At 51.9% G+C, this 14,910-nt stretch overlaps 4 protein-coding genes across 4 annotated transcripts; 2 read left to right on the forward strand and 2 right to left on the reverse strand.

The window, feature by feature from the left end:
- The first annotated feature begins 72 nt into the window (after positions 1–72).
- On the forward strand, positions 73–4,039 carry BO95DRAFT_514525 (tetratricopeptide repeat protein). Its single transcript, XM_025591682.1, has 4 exons — positions 73–643; positions 692–2,538; positions 2,591–2,806; positions 2,857–4,039. Exons 1-4 carry the CDS (start codon positions 357–359, stop codon positions 3,747–3,749), a joined length of 3,243 nt encoding a protein of 1,080 aa, XP_025442304.1. The 5' UTR covers positions 73–356; the 3' UTR covers positions 3,750–4,039.
- Positions 4,040–5,166: 1,127 nt separating this feature from the next.
- On the reverse strand, positions 5,167–7,788 carry BO95DRAFT_442903 (patatin-like phospholipase domain-containing protein). The gene is made up of 2 exons (XM_025586552.1): positions 6,279–7,788; positions 5,167–6,216 (listed from the first exon to the last, which is right to left on the reverse strand). The coding sequence occupies exons 1-2, from the start codon at positions 7,725–7,727 to the stop codon at positions 5,470–5,472; spliced, it is 2,196 nt and encodes a 731-aa protein (XP_025442305.1). The 5' UTR covers positions 7,728–7,788; the 3' UTR covers positions 5,167–5,469.
- Positions 7,789–8,220: 432 nt separating this feature from the next.
- On the reverse strand, positions 8,221–9,422 carry BO95DRAFT_134030 (uncharacterized protein). The gene is made up of 2 exons (XM_025580538.1): positions 9,317–9,422; positions 8,221–9,261 (listed from the first exon to the last, which is right to left on the reverse strand). Exon 2 carries the CDS (start codon positions 8,948–8,950, stop codon positions 8,324–8,326), a length of 627 nt encoding a protein of 208 aa, XP_025442306.1. The 5' UTR covers positions 8,951–9,261; positions 9,317–9,422; the 3' UTR covers positions 8,221–8,323.
- A 3,770-nt stretch (positions 9,423–13,192) lies between these two features.
- On the forward strand, positions 13,193–13,754 carry BO95DRAFT_134167 (uncharacterized protein). The gene has a single exon (XM_025580539.1). It carries the CDS (start codon positions 13,348–13,350, stop codon positions 13,636–13,638), a length of 291 nt encoding a protein of 96 aa, XP_025442307.1. The 5' UTR covers positions 13,193–13,347; the 3' UTR covers positions 13,639–13,754.
- The last annotated feature ends 1,156 nt before the right edge of the window (positions 13,755–14,910 follow it).

Below are 14,910 nucleotides of genomic sequence, written 5' to 3' on the forward strand. Positions count from 1 at the left end.
AAATCCCTTCCAATTTTCAAAGTGCTTGTCTTCTTTGACCGGCTTTTTTGTTCCCCCTCCCCAAGCGCGCCGCATCTCCATGTCACCCACCCAATAATGGTTCACCCTTGGTTCCATAGTCTGAACTCCGCTGCATGATCCTTGAGACCACGCCACTGCGACCGCTTCTAGTCTAGACTATTATTATCGTGTCGCGGGGGTGCAGCCAGCTGACGATCCCTGTCCGGCCGCAGAACCACTTCCGAGGATCCAGACCGTCAATCCTGCATGACTTGTTGTCCCCGCAAGGCTCAAAGCCACACATTGAGAGCACTCTGCACAAACCTTATCAAGCAGTAAATCAGTCGTCCAATACCATGGATTATCCCGACTCTACCTACCCGGAGCACGGGAATTCTCCCGAAGAGTACGCCTATCCGGCTGTCAGCCAGACAATGCACTACCCATGGCAAGGCGACCAGCCCCCAGCCCAGGCTGAGTCCTCTATCGACCACTTACTGGATCCTCGTCTATACAGAGGCTTGTTTACCGCCGGTGCCACACAACCAGTAGACGATCAAATCGACAACGAGGACGTAGGAAATGATCCCGAAGTGGATGCCTCTGAGGACTCTCTTTACTCCTTATCCTCAGAGGAAGAGACGTAAGCAATACTGGATCCCTCTCTGAAGCCGATACTGACAGACAGCAGTGATGAGGAAGAATATGAAGCCCCACCAGAAGAAGGAGATGACAACGATTCGCTCTCGCACCGTCGTCGCCGCAAAGGAGGCCCCTTCAGTGGCCGCTATGGTGCCCGAGGCATGAAAGGAGTCAAACGAGGCCCTCGCAAGCCATTGGAACCGAGCCCGGAATTCAAGATTCTGCACTCCGAGGCCACCTCGGCCTTCATTGATGGTGACTATGACCGCGCCATTGTCAAGGTGAAGCAAGCCATTCAGATCAACCCGGAAATGTTTGCCGCGCATTCGCTTCTCTCCGAAATCTTCTTGGCTCAAGGGGAGCCCGACAAAGCTCTGACGGCGTTGTTCAACGGTGCACACACGCGACCGAAGGATCCGGGTGTATGGATCAAAGTAGCCAGAATGATCCTGGAGCGCAGCGGGGAGGATCGCACAAGCGCCCTCAATGATGTTGTCTATTGCTATAGTCGAGTGCTCGATATCCAGCCACAGAATTACAATATCAGATTTCAGCGAGCTGCCATCTACAGGGAGCTCAACCACAACGGAAAAGCTACGACCGAATACGAACGTATTTTGCGAGAGCGGCCAAACGACGCGAGAGCACTACGACACCTCGCAGAGACGTTGATTGACACCCAGGAGGTCCATAAGGCGGTGGAAATATGGTCGAGAAGTGTTGACTATATCCTGACTTACGAGCCACAGGATGTGCCCGATTTCTCCTGGTCGGACGTGAACATTTATGCTGAATTACACAGCATTGTAGGCCGTCCATTCGATGGACTGAAGGCCACCAAGACCCTCTCCAGATGGCTGCTGGGCCGGAATCATGATACGATGTGGAAAGATTTCCACGATGACGACCGTGAATGGGATGCGGATGATTCTCCTCGACGAATTAAGACGGATGGATATATCCCGCGACGATGGCATCGCGATTCGTATGGATTGGGGTTACCGCTGGAACTCCGGATAAAGCTCGGTCTTTTCCGACTCAAAATGGGATATGACCACAAAGATGAGGCGTTACAACACTTCGAATGGCTGGACCCAGAAGACACCTCGGAGGACGCTCGACTATACGACTATGGTGATTTGTTCCGCGAGGTTGCCGATGCTCTCAAGGAAGTTGGGTTGCTCCAAGAAGCGCTGAGATTCTACACACCGCTGCAACAGACAAATGAGTATGCAGATGCCAGCTTCTTCATGGCGGTCGGTGATTGCTACCGGCTACTGGGCAAACTTGAAGATGCAGAAAACTGCTATCTCACAGTGGCAGAATATGATGCACAACACATCGACTCAAGAGTCCAGCTTGCACGACTGTATGAAGAGATTGGAATGAACGAACAGGCTTTAAAATTTGTCAACGAAGCAGTTCTTCTCGGGAGACAGGAAACTCGGAGCAATAGACGACGGAAAGACACAAGACTGGAGCAGCTAGCGATGGAGTTTCGCCTAGCGGAGTCGGGTGCTGCCCCAGTCGTGCCAGAGTCTCCCTCTCCTGAAATGCCACCGGCCGCCGTTCTCACCACTCCGGCCGCACCAGTTGTGAGCCGAAAGCAGGCCGAGCCCGATGAAGGGCAGAGAAGAAGTAACGTGCACTTCCTCTACGGCAAGCTGCTCCACTTGCATGAAGCAGTGAAAGGTGGGAATGGCGAAGCCATGGAAGATTGGCTAGACATTGCCGATGCGCTCTTGCGCGAGTTTCGCTCCAATCGAATCTTCTATCCGCTTCAACGCCACATGACCTTCTTGGGGTATTCGCGAGAGGCACAGAGGAAGAAGGGCAAGGGCCGCACCCTCATCGAGGAAATGGAAGAGATGGCAGGTCGTCTTCATGAATCGCTAGGTACGAACCCGCCCCACCTAATTTCCGTGCTGTCAAATTGACCTGTCCCTAGGAAACATCACGGAAGAGCCACTGCAGGGTACTATCCCCACTGATTACCATGGAATCAGCTTTGAGGAGTGGCTTGATCTGTTTCTTCAGTATGCCCTCTATGTGGCGGCACAAGGTGAGTCTGATGAAGCTTATGATACGCTTGCAGCCGCTGCAGATGCGAGCGTTTGGTACCATTCGAAGCCCTGTACCCGCATGATCCATGTCTGTTGGTTTAGTGAGTATGTCCGTGACCCATTCTCGACTCAACACTAACCAAGCCTTTAGCCTGCGCTCTTCGCATGCAGGATGAAGAAACCCTCACAAACGAGGCGCGTTGGTTCATCAAAGAATATCAGTTCGTGACAGACACCTATCGCCTGTTTGCCATGCTAAGCCGTCTCATCGGCGACCCCCAGCGGTCCCTCTTCCATTCCTCTCCAAATATGAAGTTCATGCTGCGTCAAATCAAGGCGATGGACTTCACCCTACCCGAGAACATCGCGGGAGCCCGACCGAACAGGCCGCGAGAGTCGATCTACCAGGAGCGCGCGTCCTTGTCGACCCGCGACGAGGTCACGGGCGAGGCCATCAACGCCGAGGAAATGGATATTGCTTTGATAGTATTGTACGGGCATATCTTGTACTCGGGTAACAGTTTCTATCCGGCTCTGAACTATTTCTTCCGCGCCTACGCGCTGGATGACCAGAATCCCGTGGTCCTGCTGTCAATTGCCCTCTGCTACATCCACCAGTCCTTGAAACGGCAATCCGAGAACCGGCACTACCTCATCATGCAGGGACTATCGTTTATGCAGGAGTACCGACGGGTCCGCGAACGTCCGGGAACATTCTTATCCGAACGCCAGGAGATGGAATTCAATTTTGCCCGCGTCTGGCACACGCTGGGGCTCGCGCATCTGGCAGCCGAAGGGTACCAGCGCGTGCTCGATATAGGCACGCAGATCCAAGCGCAGTCTAAACCTGCTTCGCGACAGAGCACGGGGTTGATAGACGGCAGCGATGTTGTCATGACCGATGCTAGCGCGGGAGTCGATGAACCTGCGCCATTTGTGGAGGACTTTTCGCGGGAAGCCGCGGTGGCATTGCAGAGCATTTACGCTCTTGGCGGCGATATCCGATCTGCGCAGCAAGTCACTGCCCAATGGTTGGTCATTTAGGATGACGGGTCGGAAAGAGGGGCTCCATGCATCTTGTCTGCGGAAATCCATGAAGTCATATCTAATATAAACCACAACTTAGAGCACGTAAGGCTTTCTGATATGATGGAAGGGAGGACCCTACGCTCTGCTTGGCCTGCACCTCTGGGCGATCTTATAGATGATTTTCTATCTCCCCACCCGACAACTGTCAAACAGGGTAGTCGAGGATAAGGTTCTGATTATCTCAATCGGATAACGTCGCCTGTCGTGAATCTCGGTCGAGTTGCCCAGAGTTACACTACGCCATCACGTTGTTGAGGCCATGATTCTCCGTAGAAGATAGATGTCATATCAATGTCTCGAGAGGAGACCGCTTGACTGGATCGAGTCAATATGAAGCAGGCTGCAAAGTTCAAGCCGCATAGCGAGGCCATCTGCTACAGCACATGTACATAGTATACCCCATCCATCTCCAAGTTATGCAAATGACTAACTACACTTGGGCAACTTCCAGCCCACCCAAAAAAAAAAAAAAACTATATTGCCAACCCAATCCGCATTCAACAACGTAAATCAGAAGATATCAAATAACTTGACACACATCCTCCGTAGCCAACCGCCCTCACAAGCCAGAACCCGATAATGGGGAAAGTTCAGAAATCCATCTAATCCAGGCTAGGATGAGGATATCGCCACCCCCGAGAGGGAGGGGGGAGGGCTCGGTATAACTTCCCCCTCCCTCTCCCCCAAACCCCCTCCGGATGGAGTTTCGATCGGCCTCGTCAGACGTCATTGATCCTTTCCTTGCCCAGTAACCGTAAATTTACTTTTACTTTATCCAAACAAGGCGTTATTCTGCATGGTGGGCAGGGATATGATGGCAAACTTCAAATATCACGAATCTTTATATCTACTGTAGCTATTATACGTAAATTTACCCCGCAATATTGCCCCCCCCCCCCCGTTTCCCCCAAGGCACGGACGAGGGAGGATCTTCGGGTGGGCACGGTTGTCTGCAATTGGGTTACAGCCCATGAGTTGTCGGACGTGTATACGTATACTTTGGCTACGGATTCGATGCGGGCAAATCATTGACGTACCGGTACTCATATTTGTAGTTAGGCGGGGGGTTGGGGATCGATCTGATCTACGAGTGCCTCATACCTCATGCACAACTCATACTTACTACCCAGGAAACTTGAACGGGGATTGATTGATTGACTGTATGCATGCGGCTTGATGCATTATGCACTGAGAAATATGGGTATGTATTTTGGCTATTGGATGGAAATTGATTATTGGATATGTATGACAGGACAGCTTCAGCTGGATTTGGAGGAGACGATCGCCCTTGGAAGGGGCAGACAGGGCATCGGTACGTGGCGGTAGGTAGGTACTGGGTACTTGGGTCCGTTTTGAGTATCGAGGTAATTTTTGGTTTGGGGTATGTTTTTACAAGGGCGATGTATTTCGGGGGTGAAATGTATTATACAGGATTTCTAGGGTCTTTGAGCTAAATGAAATGCGCCATATAATTATATGGTGAACACGAATCCAAGGACCAGGGGGGGATGGATAGGGACAGGGACAGGGAGAGGGACAGAGCAAAAGGGAAATGGGCTTGATAACCAAAATCTCCACCACATGATAAGCAAGGCTAAATAAGACGAGGGGCACCAAAAATCAACATCTGTAAGTTAGCGGGGGAAGGAAGCACAAGCAACGCGTGCAGCAAAATCTATCTTCCTCGGAGTGCATCCTCCTCACCATACATATCCACATCGTCGAAGAACACGGCCGATTGGCGTCGCATCTCTTCGAAGATGTTGCTCCCCGAACTACCCCGTCGGGGCTCCGGGACCCGCAGCCGCAGCCGGGACGGAGCGTGCGAGGAGGATTCCTCCGCGGATGAGAGGTCCGAGTGCGACGTATCCACTAGGTACTGCGTCTCCTCTGTCTGTCGTTCGGGGAGGGTGTGGTCCAACCGCCGAGATAAGGGATCCATTGGGCTGCTGCTGCCACCGTTCTGCCGCCAGCGCGACGGCGCCGGCGAGACGCCTCGACCACCGGCCTGCGTGAACTGCTGTAGCCCCTTGACGACGGCGATCTCGATCTTCAGTCGGTTCTTGATGAATTGGATCTTGGGAAAGGCGCTCTGCTGGCCGACCCGCAGCATGCGCGCTAGACGCTCGGGGTCCGGGTCGGAGAGGATGTGCCAGAAATCTGAGGGGATGGTCTTGGGCCAGATGGTGACGGTGCCGCTGAACTTCTGGAGCCAGATCTCGCTCCAGTCCTGGCCCAGTGGCCGCGGGAGGAGCTCGAGATGTCGCAGGACGCGCAGCCATTTATTCATGTCCAGCTTGATGTATTGTTCAATCGCGGAACCTAAGAACCCCCCACGCCAGCCTCGGCCTTTGCGGTGGGTGACCGGTCGGCCGACTGACCCTCGAGAGCTGAAGAAGAAGAGGTTGATATGGGGATTGACCTGCGTAGAGTCCAGTGCGTTAGTGCCTCGGTCTTTGAGTCGTGGGGAAAGCCTAGTCTCACCTGCGAAACAATGGTGAAGTTGACGTTGAAATGTAGATTCAATGCTTTGATGGGGATGTCAGTCCGCAAGCTGCCATCTTTCCATTTGTGTCCAAATGAATAAGGCGCAAGTGTGCCGTCGCGTTTCTTGGTCATTAGTACCACCGGGTTCAGGATGCCGGGGACGGCCGCGGACGCCAGAACAGCGCTCCAGATAACACAGTCCGGCGAGGTGAGATAATTGGCCAAGATAGTTGGCGAGTGAGGGTCCGATGGAACGCACGAAACGTTCAGTATACGGCCCGTCCGTTCATAGGCCTCCCGGAAAGTCATCGAGCCCCTACAGAACCAGCTACACTGACGGGCCCACTCCAGAGTGTCAAACCGAGCCCCTGTCCTCCACCAACGCATGAACCATCGCGGGAAACTCTCGTGACAGGCCTTGATCCGGTGCGCCAGCGCAGGTACCAGCAGCTGTTTCAGTTCCTCGTCGGTCCGGGTAGCAACCAAAGCAGCCACCAGCGCCCCTCCCGATGTTCCCGTGATGATCTCCGGCAGGATCTCGTTATCCAGAAGCGCGCGCACAATCCCAAAGTGGTAATAGGCGAAGGTAGCGCCGCCAGACAGACACAGCGCGGTCCGTCCAAAATTGGTGTCCAGATGCTTGAAATGGCGGATCTTCTCTTCGGTGCTGATCATCTTGGACTCCGACACCACCTGTATACACGCATGCAGCTCGTCCATGTACGTCTGTACCAGGTTCTTCGTCCCCGAGTACGCCTCGCTATAGAGGCGGGGATTCTCCACCCCGGCGAAGTTGTTCTTGACGCACGCTTCCAGCAGCGTGCACAGCTCCTCCGCCGCCGGCGTTTCCCCGGCTCCGCCACCCGCCTTGTCGTGCATCTCGCGCTCCGCCTCTCTCCTCGCCTTGCGCAACTGCTTCACTAGGTTACTGATGGTGAGATGGTCGTAGTATGCATATTCGTCGATCTCCTTCCACCGCTGATTGCCGAGGTAGTTGTCGAGCGCTTGGGCTGCCTTCAGCCAGTCGCGGTAGTTGGTCTGCGCATGGAGCTGCCTCCGGAGTCGTTGCCGCGTGCCCCGCCACGAGATCCAGTGCTCGTACAGAACGATGTAGATGCGCGTGAAGGCGTACGCGATGGCCAGGGCGGTGATCCAGCCAAAGACAATCAGCAGGAATGGCCACTTAAGAAATGTGTAGAGCACCCCTTCCCTCGTTTCATCCTTGGTGCGTCGCGGCGGCCCTTTGCGACGGCTGCTGCGGCCCTTCTTGACTCGTTGGTAGATCGGACGCCAGTCGTTGAGGGCCACCAATGGTGAGGCCCCCTGGTCGGTCAGGGCGTTCTCGAACTGTCGCAGATCATCGGAATTGATGAAGTCGTGGTCGTAATCGGGGATGGCGCTGGGATCATAGATCTCGGTCGCTGCAGACTTTTCTGCTCCATTCATGGTTGACGATAATGCATGTTGAGGAGAAATGATGGAGGGTTGAACGGAGGAGATGGCATTGGTTAATTTCCCGGGCGAGAGGGGGTAATCAGGGACTCGGGAGTGACGCACTACTAGGGAGCCGACGTCAGTGGCCTCCGATCCATGCCAGCACCGCCCCTTTTCCGGAACTAATGCGCCACAGACCTCCTAGCCTAGGAGGAATGTGGCTTGAGTACACCACGCACTACGTTCTTACTGTACTCCGTACTCACTTTCCCTCGCCCGAATCGGCACCGAACCATGGGTCCCGAGTCTAGCCCGTTGCATAAAGTGGAATGGAAGGTCAACAACAGCGATAAGGCTTTATGGTCGGTTATCAACTATGCACATGCTCTAAGATGTAGCTAATGGTACTGAAATAAAGGTCCAAGGTGCCACAGCTTCCTTCGTACAGAACACGAATCCCTAACTCCTCCTCCTCCTCCTCCTCCTACTCCTGTACTATCTGACCATGATGCTGCAATATGCACTTGAGTGCCCTCGCAAGTTCAATCCTTGGCGAAGCTGAAACTAATAGGGGCTGCAGCTAAGGTGACAAACAAACATCTGGTCTATCACTTTGCTTTTGCAGCGTCACAAATCCATTTCCCTCCACCGAATTGTGCATCTATGCCCTCTCTTCCTTGATGCTGTCGCATCGCTTGTCCCTCCATGAAGGCTTGAAGGTTATCAAAAAAACTCAACTTGCACATCCCTTCCTCATCATTTGTAATCCGATGGGTCTGTGTCACCGATAGATCGACGGTGCAGACGAGGGAAGCTTGTAAATCACTGCCTGGGTGGCCCATGATCATCCGACCGGGGGGTGCAACCATGGGAATTGTGAAATCCGGGGAGCAGTGAAAGGAATGTGTTTCCCGTACGGCCCCCTTCCCCCCTCCCTCTCCCCCGTATTGCGCACGCACATGTCTGAGGAACACGCGGAAGGCTGTAGGCATGACTCGGGTGATTGCACCCTGTACATGTCCCAACGGCTTCTTACAGGTCAATACCTTGAGATGGTTGCCCCTGATCAGATGTAAGTCGATCCCACCCTCCTCCATGTAGCAGGTACGGTACAGTACTCTATGAAGAGGTGTGGCACACGCATCGGCTGAGCTGAGTTGACTTCGGTTGAGCTGAGAAGAGAGAAAGGGTTCGTGGGTCTCAGCTGCATAGCGATCGACCCGTGCTTTATTCATAGGTTGACTGGCTGTACACTCAGCTCAGCCTAGCGGTACTGCCACCCCCCTCCCCCCGGATACGGTCCCGTCAATCCCTTCCAATAGCCGCCCAGATCTCAATGTTGCCATCGGTCGGCATTTCAATATCAGTGCGACAGGGAAAGGTGCAGCAGGGTCTGAGCTGAACCGCATGGCGTTACTGTATGTCTGTATGATATCGATCACAATATCCCGGCACGGTCAAGAAATGCGGGGTAACAGATTACGGGAAATTCCTGCCCCAAAATAGCAAATGATTCGGAATGCGATCGATGGCTCCTCGGAGGTGTCTACCGGTTAGAATGGTCAGCAAATGCAAACTAGTGATATGGCGATAGTTCGAACCTTTCCCTCTGGCACCGGTCATTGGTGCGCGATATCAGTGGCAGGATGATGACCGAACAACGAATGAGATCCCTGATCAATGGGTGCTGCACTGCAGGCTAAAACTCCCTTCCTGGGCTGTACAGGTTCAGCCACGGTATGAAAAGGCTATTATTGATCATTGCTTTGGGGGGGGGGGGGGGGCTATCGGGTGCTACCTTCGCGTGCTGGCAAAAACGAATGATACCAATCTGCCTGCAGTCGCATCATACCATCACCGGTTGTTCCAAGCAACTTGCTTTTTCAACCTTCTGGTTGCTTCTCTTCGCTCCGTTTCCCTTGTCCCTGTGCAGCTGAAGCTACTTGAATAGCTTGCAGGAAGTTTCCCTCAAACAAGATTTCCGCCCTCCTTAAACCAGGGAAGAGTCGCAGCGACGCTTGTGATGTGTATTTCTCCCGCCAGCGCGATAGCCGCTTATCGAGCTCTCTTTCTGGTCTGATAACGGACGGAGTCAGCCAGTGCACAGAAGAGTACCGTACAGTATGTCAAAACCTTCACAGCGACAGGATGACGACGGGAAGTATAGAAGTCAAAGCCATTATGATGCCGTCCGTCCCTGCGCTCCTAGGCTGCTTTCCTAAAGCGGCGGGATGCGTCAAGAGTGAGCCTTAATCCTCTCTATGAGTGAGTCTGTGAGTCAACTTGGTTCAGTGTTGCGCCCAGGTTCAGTCCACATTCTGCCTAGTCCATGCAGATCAAGCCTCGGTGATTCCCCTTCTTCCAGTTCCTCTTTCTCTTCGCAAGGTCCGCGAGTGTGTACTATACGTATGTGCTGCGTTAAAGTCTCTCGTTTTGCAACCTATGACCATTGACTTCTCCTTGGCATTGTCGCTCCGTGCAGTTTGTCAGTTGCTGATGGGGGGAAGGAGCAAAGAGAAAAAAAAAATCTACTAGCAAACGGGATGCACGGTCAACTCTGATTGGCACCAGAATTGCGCCTCGTCGAGCGAATGCTGATCATTGATGGCGGGATGATTTGAGCGGTTGACTACAACCAAGTGGAGAACCCGCCATTCGAGTCGTCAGATCCTCCAAACTGGAAAGGGCCAAATGTTCTCCACCTTTCGGTCTCCCACAACCGGGTCCGGCTTTTTTTCTTCTCTGTTTTCTGCCTTCAAAGAACTAAGTACAGCCCTGAACCTGTAGATACGTACTTAGCAGGTATCCATCTACCAGTCATCCCAGGACTCTGGTCGCCAGGGATTTTAGCGCCTTTTGTTATTGTTCAAAGGAATGAAGCGTTCTTTCTGTTGACAAACCCAGACATGAAGATGTCATAATGGTCATGTGCGCCCTGTCCTGATTCAATGGTGATTGGCACGATGGGACCAACATCGGGGCGGGCTCCGGGGCTCCCATTCCAAGCCGCTATACAAGTATTTTGTATGTCTGTTTCGGACATGTTTCCAACATTCCTCTATCGGGAGAGGGAGAGTGTGTATGTGAGTGGGCGGGAATTTCCCATTGCCAAACCATCGTCCATTGTCCATCGCCAAGAGGTCGAAAACCCTCTCCTCTCCGCAAATGTAGTGAGACAGGCTTAAAGCAGGGATTGTTGCAAACAAGGCATAGAGGGCTGGGCCGGACCTCCTCGCATAACATCAAAACAAAAAATAAAACACCCTTTCTGCCAATTGTGTGTGTGTGCGTGTGTTTGTGTACAACTTGTGTTTCTCCCACGGTACTCCTAGCAGGCTACACAACACATGGAACAGGGCCGGATCTTCTCTTACCGATTCCATTCGACTAAGGAACATCACTTTTATTCTGGTTTCACCAGGTACTCTCACGAACTTGGTCATGACGTTGGACCGAAGACAAAAACAAATAACGAAACATCCCGATGACTCCCAGGGATACCGATGGGCGAATGATTGTTGCCTTGTGTCTGCCTTCGTAACGGTGTAGACGTGCCCGTGTACTGTAGTTATCCATAGGACCAAATGGTAAGGGCGAGCAAATCACGAAGCGCACTCCTCCGGAAGGATACCGGCTCTAAACAAACGCCTTGGAGAGGCTTGAAGGCAAGGCATCAAAAGAGAATCCTCCAATGCGCCTGTTAGTCTCCCGAGGACGTGCAATTGGGAAAGAGATTCCAGATAGGCGGTGCCGTGCCCACTTCATCGTCATTATCATCGTGAAGACTGGGCGACCGGCATTTGCGATATGGGTACCGTACAGCCAGCCTCGATCCCCTTCCATGGCCGACGTACGCGTGGGATGAGTGAGGCAGGAAGAGAAGCCTTAGGAGAGAAAGACGGAGCGGTCACGGACCATCCAAGCAGTGCTCCCTCCCCCTCCATGGACGTCATTGAATATCTAAGATTCGACACTAGAATACCCCTCGTTGCGATCGAGCATATGGATGGTCGCCGAGAACGTGGGCCATGGAATGAGGGCAACTGACAATGCCAATAATGACGATGACACAACCATTGGATGGTGGGGGGAGGGGGACGGGCGTAGGAATTATGGACCAAATGATGTTATTATTGACACTGAGACCGAGAAAGTGGAAACACTGGAGCCAGAAGTAAGAAAAAAAAAGAAGAAGAATGTGGTGTGATGTTTGGGGATAGCGTCAACAAGAAAGCGGTGTGACAGCGGGAAATGCGACTTGCGATCCATAACAACCGAGTCATTGTGCAATGAAATGAGTTGCCGATGGGCTTTTTTAAGGTTTGGTCATCGAGATAACCACACAGCAAAGCAAGCACATCATCGGATTGTCGAACAGGCCGTTGTGTGCACGGCGCACCTGTTGATCCTCCGTGCAATGGATGGAAAGTTACGGTTGTTGATGATTGACAGGGAATGTATTAGATTAGATTGTGAACTTCGGAAACCAAAGGGGGCATGACGGGTGACCCGATCATTTTTACGAAGCCGTGCTGCAGTCACTTGATGCTTAGAGATGAGAAACCCTCATGATGAGCCTAGGGTTCCACTTGAGCCTCCGAAGAATGTCAACCCGTCAGTGCGAGATAACAGAGTGGGATTTCGTGATTCTCCTGCTGACACACACACACACACAGAGGGCGGAAATGGAGGAGGGAGGGGAAATAAACATAATTTTAAGAGAGAATCTCGTACAACCATTAAGTTACCTTATGCTCCTCGGAATAAGCGAAGCCTCCTTCCGAGTTTCAGCTAAAGAACCGATGCATGAATGCATGAGACGAGATGCAGTAATTGGCCCATATATGCGGCCGGCAAGAGATTTCCACACAATTATTGAGAGGTGTTCAAATCAATCTTCCCACCCATACAGATGATCGAGAAGCCAATCCCAAGTGATCATAACCTCGATGCCGCTAACGTAGGTAGTGTGTATGGTCATTTCTGGTACATACCTACACCTACGTACCTGAGGTAAGATCCTAGTTCCACTGACAGTCACTAGAGCGCCTCAACTTCTCAAGCGTCCGTTCAATTAACTGCATTGGGAATGCCATGATGTTATTTTGGCCCTCTCCCAGATTGCCAATCTCCATCCATATGCCGGGTCTTCTTACGAGTAACTAGTGTCAGACTGCCTGCCTGTGATCATGGATCCTCTTGCAAGTGACCTAGCAGGGATTGATACTCTAGCGCTGGGTCGAGTAAAGCGTCATGCACGGTGGCTGGAGGGCAAAGGCTGATTCGCCCGAGAGCGTTATACTCGGAAGTCCGCCAGGGCGCTATCAGCTGCACAGTTGGGGGCTCGCTACCAATCACGGGATGTTTGGACACCGACGGTCCAGTTGCTCGTCCCGCTGGTGCGCCAGTTGCATTTTCATTTCCAAAATTATACTCAACTTAGAACTGGTATGGTTTTACATACCCCCGAACCTGCAGCATACTAGAGCCAACCCCCCTTCTTCCTCTCCGCCCTCATTTTTGAATGGAAGAAGCGAACGACTATATGTGGAAGGAGAGAAAAAAAAGGAATCGGACCATCTACACTGACTTACATTAGTCGCTTCACAAGAGACGGAGTAAAAGGATCAACATGGTGTGTGCGTCGGCGCTTCCATTGCCCTTCTTCATCGTTATTCGCTGCGAATCACGATCGTTACGCTTGCATATTAAGAGTCTTCTCTGTACGGAGTACTGCACCAGCCAAGTTCAAGGTCAAGTTCAAGGGTCGGGCGATCGGGAAACCCGCTTCTCATGGACACCGTCGGGAAGATGCTCCACTTTTTATTTCTTCCTTAACCCAGGAAGCCAGCCCCAGTTGCAAAGAATGGATAGCGATATGGTTAAAGGAGATAGTTTCTGGCTTCTACGACGTACGCCATAGTCTGTCACTGGAGTATGGAATTGTGTTTGTCGATGCTGAAACCAACAATGCCTCAGCCATGAAGTCACTGAAGGAGAAACTTTCCTCATCCGATGGTACGCCCAGAGGCACCAGTGGAAATCTCTCGCCAATCTGTGGTATCTCTTTTATCACGTTCGGATCAACTTGAATATTCGGCCGTCCCTCCCCCGCTAGATAGAGTTTCCGGAGAAGGCTACCAGCCATTCGAGGTATGGAAATTCGAGTCCAAACATGTGTTCACCACCTACAATCTAGTAGCCTTGATTCCTATGGGCTGGATAGCTATCATGAGCCATTATGTATGAATGATATGAACTCTGTTCTCCTGGTAGAGAGAGAGAGAGAGAGAGAGAGAGAGAGAGAGCGCGCGCGAGAGAGAGGAGGAAAATGAGAAAGGGCGAAAAGCTACTCGAAGTCTGTAACCTGTAACAATCATCAAGATAATGAATTGCCCTCCCAAGACCAAAGTCGCCACTGGGTCATCATTGTCTTTCAAGATGCGTGCCAGAAGGGTGGTCCAAAAGTCGGTTGAGGGAGAGAGTAGCGTATCAAAGAGAAAGAAACAACCGATTCTTTTTCTCCTAATGGAGTAGTTTATCCTTGAAAGAAGACAAGCAAATCAGCTAAACAGAGTGAGCTAGTGATAAGTTAGTACCGAGTGAGTTAGGTGTTACTAGTGATCCGGTATCCACTGGAGTCATACCGTACGGTACGTACTATATGCATGTACTACGTACCTCGACCACGCCCGATGCAGCGGCTCCCTGACCAAAGGGAAGGCAGAAGATGATAACAGCCAGAGAATATTATATGATAATAATTTATATTAGTACGTACGTAGGTATCTCTCTCTCTCTCTCCCTCTAGCCCGCCCATCTAAAGTTGCCTCTGCCTCTCCCTCTTCCATCTCTCATCCTCCCTTTTGGTTTTCTTCTCTCTTGTCCCCTCCCCCTATTTTATTGAGACGATTGATCTTTCTTTGTGATCAAAAACCAGACAAGAGATACTCACCCTCCTGATCTCTGGTTATCTTCTCGTGATTGATCCTCGCTTATCCTTCTTGTCTTATCCTCCCCCACCCTCTTGTCCTCCCTTGCCCGTCTCCAAATCCCTTGTCTGGAGGGGAGAAAAAGATACACCTTAGTGTCTATCTGTCACGATAAAGTAATTTACCTTTTCATTCACGGCTTACCACTTTTTCTTCCCCCCTAAAAACCCCTCCTCCTCAGCTGATTGCTCCGGTGCACATCC

This window comes from Aspergillus brunneoviolaceus (assembly GCF_003184695.1).
Source record: "Aspergillus brunneoviolaceus CBS 621.78 unplaced genomic scaffold BO95scaffold_34, whole genome shotgun sequence".
Classification (NCBI taxonomy): domain Eukaryota; kingdom Fungi; phylum Ascomycota; class Eurotiomycetes; order Eurotiales; family Aspergillaceae; genus Aspergillus; species Aspergillus brunneoviolaceus.